The sequence below is a fragment of the Phragmites australis genome, chromosome 4, assembly GCF_958298935.1.
Source record: "Phragmites australis chromosome 4, lpPhrAust1.1, whole genome shotgun sequence".
Classification (NCBI taxonomy): Eukaryota; Viridiplantae; Streptophyta; class Magnoliopsida; order Poales; family Poaceae; genus Phragmites; species Phragmites australis.
In genome coordinates, this window is record NC_084924.1 from 14511106 (window position 1) to 14515430 (window position 4325).

At 45.9% G+C, this 4325-nt stretch overlaps 1 protein-coding gene across 1 annotated transcript; it reads left to right on the forward strand.

The window, feature by feature from the left end:
- Nucleotides 1-244: 244 nt before the first annotated feature.
- Nucleotides 245-1578, forward strand: LOC133914226 (uncharacterized). The gene has a single exon (XM_062357359.1). The coding sequence runs from the start codon at nt 723-725 to the stop codon at nt 1332-1334; it is 612 nt and encodes a 203-aa protein (XP_062213343.1). The 5' UTR covers nt 245-722; the 3' UTR covers nt 1335-1578.
- The last annotated feature ends 2747 nt before the right edge of the window (nt 1579-4325 follow it).

Consider the following 4325-nt stretch of genomic DNA (forward strand, 5'->3'; position numbering starts at 1 on the left):
TCTACGACAAGTGGTATACAACATTTTTTTCTCTAATATGTTTTGGTAACCAAACTTACTGCATGTCGTGACTAATTCAGGAGCTAGAGTGGTGAACCACGCGGGAACAACCACAAGCGTAGTTTGTCAATAGTACTGGTCTCACCGCGTTGGGCTAGGAATAGGGCAATAGGCTAATGTTGTTGTCAAGTCTTTCCCGATGAACATGGCATAATGTTGGCACATGTCAGAGCATGGCGACTTCAGAATGCCGGTTGCATGTGAGCAAGGGCTTCCTAGGACAATGTGGCTGGACCGGTCGACAAGCCAGTTTGGTTACCGCGTGGCTCAACGCGAGAGGAATGCCCAGCCCAAGCTCGTGAGTTGCGTCCAGAGGCGAGGAGATGTCGCCGGCCGAAGCAAGCTCGTGCTGCCGGCTCAATGGTTTCTCGCAATTGGCACGATGGATTCTGCCTGCAAGGAGCGTGAGAGCAAAACGCGTGGCTGCTGCATGGTCATCTATCAGGCCGTTGCCACTCATCCGCCCCCCCCCCCCCACCCGGGCCAAAAATGGGGAGCGGCCTGCCGGTTTCGCCGCCGCGGACACCGCCGAGCGCGACGCCTATTTAAACCGCCCCCTCTCCTCTTTCCACGCCTTCCTTGCTCGGTCCCGGATCCATCTTAGGCGGGCGAGGGCTAGCCGATCCATGTGGGCGCCTCGTTGTTGAGGGCCAGAGCTCGCCATGGCCGGTCGGTCCACCAAGGCCCATCATCACCACCGCGCCGAGGCGTCGTCCCCGGCGACCTCGGTGGCCGTCGCGGCGGCAAGGGCTAACGACGCCCCGCGGTCACGGGCACGGGCGCGGGAGCGGGAGCGGGAGCCGCAGCCACAGGAGGCGCATCAGCTGAGGCGGTCCGCGGCGTTCCCGCCGCGACGACAGCTGCACCAGCGCTGCAGCAGCGAGCGGAACATCATGCAGCACGGCGGGTGCGGTGAGGTGGCCGGCGGCACCGCGGCCGGGTGCGCCGCCGTGTGCTGCTGCTTCCCCTGCGTCATGGTGGAGGTCGTCGTACTCGCCACGGTGCGCGCGCCCGCGGCGCTATGCCGCAAAGCCGCCCGCGCGCGCAGGGGGCGCCGGCGCTCGGCCTCCGCGGGGCAGGCGGCGGAGATCTACGAGCTCCTCGTGGACGACGGCGGCGTCGTGGAGTCCGGCGCCGGCGCCGCCGAGGCGGTGGCGTTGCCCGTGAAGCCCGGCTTGGACGAGACGGAGGAGCTGGAGAAGGAGGTGTGGGCGAGGTTCTACGGCGCCGGCTTCTGGAGGAGCCCGTCGCGGCTCGGCGACGAGATCAGGTGATCGGAGCAGGCCCGCGAGCGATGCGTAGGCGCGCTTCTGCTTGCGCGTTCTTGATTGGGTTTCCTTCGTTTTTCGGGGAAGGAACCAATGGAGAGGGGGAAAAAGAAACTACTACTGTCTGCCCCATGCTGCGTTCTTGTTCCATCCTTGTTTTATTTTTCCTCTCTCTTTTCGGTTTCTTGAAGGGAAAAATAATTCTCTTCTACGACGCTACTGAATGTAATTAAATGTATATATTGAATTATGTGATCGAAAAAAATACATGAAAAGACCAAGATGAAATGCAGAAAAGACCAGTGGCGCGGTTAGGTTTCTGCCGCCGCAGCTCGCGTTCGATTTGGGAGCTTGGTAAGTGGATTTTTGTGGGGTCGCTAGAAATCTGCAGCGGTCCATCATAATCATATTGTCGAGGCACTGTAATTTTTAGATGTGTCCCTTTTCTTTTTGAAACGGAAAAACCAGGTTGGACGTGCTCGGATGTGGAATTCCAGGGGCTCGCTGTGCTAAAAAAAAAAGAAAGATATGTTCTACTACCCCTTCTTTTTAGTATGCACTTATCGATTTTTCACCATATTCAAGATTAATTGGCAACTAATTCTTATAGCTTTGTGTCAGTATATACCAATAAATTACAAGTTTATCCTCCATGGCAAGCCTACCATATATGCCCTCCTAAGCATCTTCGGCCATCGCTGTTACCTCAATCTACAAAACTAATATCACCTAGTTATTAGGATTCAACAATCTACAACGAACATAAGTAGCTGTGTCGGACAGTGTACAGCTTCAGCAGCACAATGGCCCATAGTGCAGCTTGGGGATATACTCCAACACTTCTCAACAAGGCAGCAATTTTTTTATCAAATCAAATATAATGAAGTTGTGACAAAACAGAGAGTGAAAAAGACAAGAAGCTAGAAGTGCCACATGACTCACTTTTGAAGAGGTGATCCAAGCTTCGTTTGGCCATGGATTCTTAGACAAGGAGTAGGTTCTTGTCCGTCGAGCAATACTGGAAACCTCACCATGTTTGGATGCGATAGCGTCACCAAAAAGTTGATGATCGATTGCAAAATTCCATCATGCGTGTGACGGGGTAAGAAAACATAACCGGCTAGCTTGATTAGCGTGTACCTATGCAGCCCCTTGCGTGCTCTCTAGTTTCACCTTCTTGACAACGAAGACCATGCTAGTGTTGTTGTGCAAGGGGTATAAAGTCTTATCATCGACCCAACCCAATCCTAATAGGGTCCAATTACAAAATGCAAAGATCAAAGTGTAACATTGGGAATTGAGTGGGGGCATATGCCCCCTACTTACCAGAACATAGGTTCCCCTGTGATAAACTATTTTTTATATTAATATTTGTGTATGTATATATTGGTGCTCATTCCTGGCAAGGATTTTTTTCGAGACACAAAAATTCATCAAAATTGTATTTTATATTTTACAAATTACACATAAAAGAACCATACTGGGAATCATGTTAATTAATGTACACATGTTGATATGCTCTCTCTATATAAAATAATAAAGTAGTTATTCAAAAGTGAATGAAGGGGCATGGAAAAAAGCTCATTTCTTTCATTCACGAGTGGACGCTGGACCAGGATGAAATGTGAGAATATCGGGATGGGAAGATTTGTTATAGTGAAATAAGCTCAAACTCAACACAACTAGTAAATTTTGCGGATTGCTTCACATAGTGTTTTTATTTTTCATTTCTTCTTTATAAAAATGAATCTAGCCAATATCTACCCAGTATCTTATGTGCTACCGAATATGTTTACATGCTCACAATATGACACTAATATCTTGCAAATATGTGGGCTTGGAGCCCACATGTTAATCTTGTAGCGAATGGCATGACTTAGTGAATTTTCTGCAAAATAATAGAAATGACTATTTTTTTAGTGGAAAGGATATAAATAACTCGAGGACCAAGAAGCATGAAATGTGTAGAGAGGAGTTTGCCTTGGACTCATGGTCCTCCATGGTGGAGATGTGTGCAACCAATTGGGCTATGGAATCTTTGAAGAGTCTCGTCTGGACCGTGTCATTTTTGTTATTTTTGAAACTGACATGGATGTATTCACGATTTTCTCTCTCATGTGGAAAATAAATTCGCAATTCCTAAACAACACTTAGCTAATACTTTTGTTGTATTCGGTCGAATGTTATGCAATTGGACGGCTTCACGATTCGTGCATGCTGGCTTCGTGGGCCTTATTCGTGGGCTTCTACTTGGTGGGCCTAATTCGTGGTCTGTTCTTTTCCAAGATTTTGGTGCATTGGTGCTTCGTGGGTCTGATTCATGGGCATTTACTTAGGGCATTTTTTTTAGTTGGAGATTTTGAAAAGCAGTTTATAGAAGTTGGATTGTGAAAAATTGGATTGTAAAAAGCTAGATTGTGAAAAGCTTTTAGATTGTAGATTCTAAAAAACTTTGATGGACAGTTTAGTTAAATGGACTTTCACAATCTATCAAAAGCTGAGAAAAATCAGCTTCTCAGATTCTCACAATTCAACCAGCAGATTTTAAAAAGCTATAACCAAAAGCTGTCTGTTTGTTTCAGCTTCAAATTATAAAAGCTGAAGGCTACAATCCAAAGCTGAAACAAACAGGCCCTTAGTAGGCTTGTTTTTTGGGCTGTTTTATTTCAGGATGTTGCTGGTTCTTTTCTTATTTTTCTTTCGTTTTCATTTTTCTTTTTTAGTTCGCATATAATTTAATCTAATCTAAGGACTCTTTATTTTTTTGATTCCATCTGGTGTTTTTTTAATTTTTTGTTGTTGTTGAATTCCTTTTCTTTTTTTGCTTTCCTTTCTTTTTTTCCTTATTGTTTTTATTCATATAAATTTTAATCACAACAATTTAGATATATTTTTCTCGTTATACACATTCAACAATTTAAAATACATGTTCACAATTTGTGAAACCTAATTAAACAACCATGAGGATTCAATTCAATATTTTAAAAAGTCATGTTA

What these genes read in the sequence shown, in the direction of transcription:
- LOC133914226 (XM_062357359.1), top strand. Translation starts at nt 723, where the DNA reads ATGGCCGGTCGGTCCACCAAGGCCCATCATCACCACCGCGCCGAGGCG.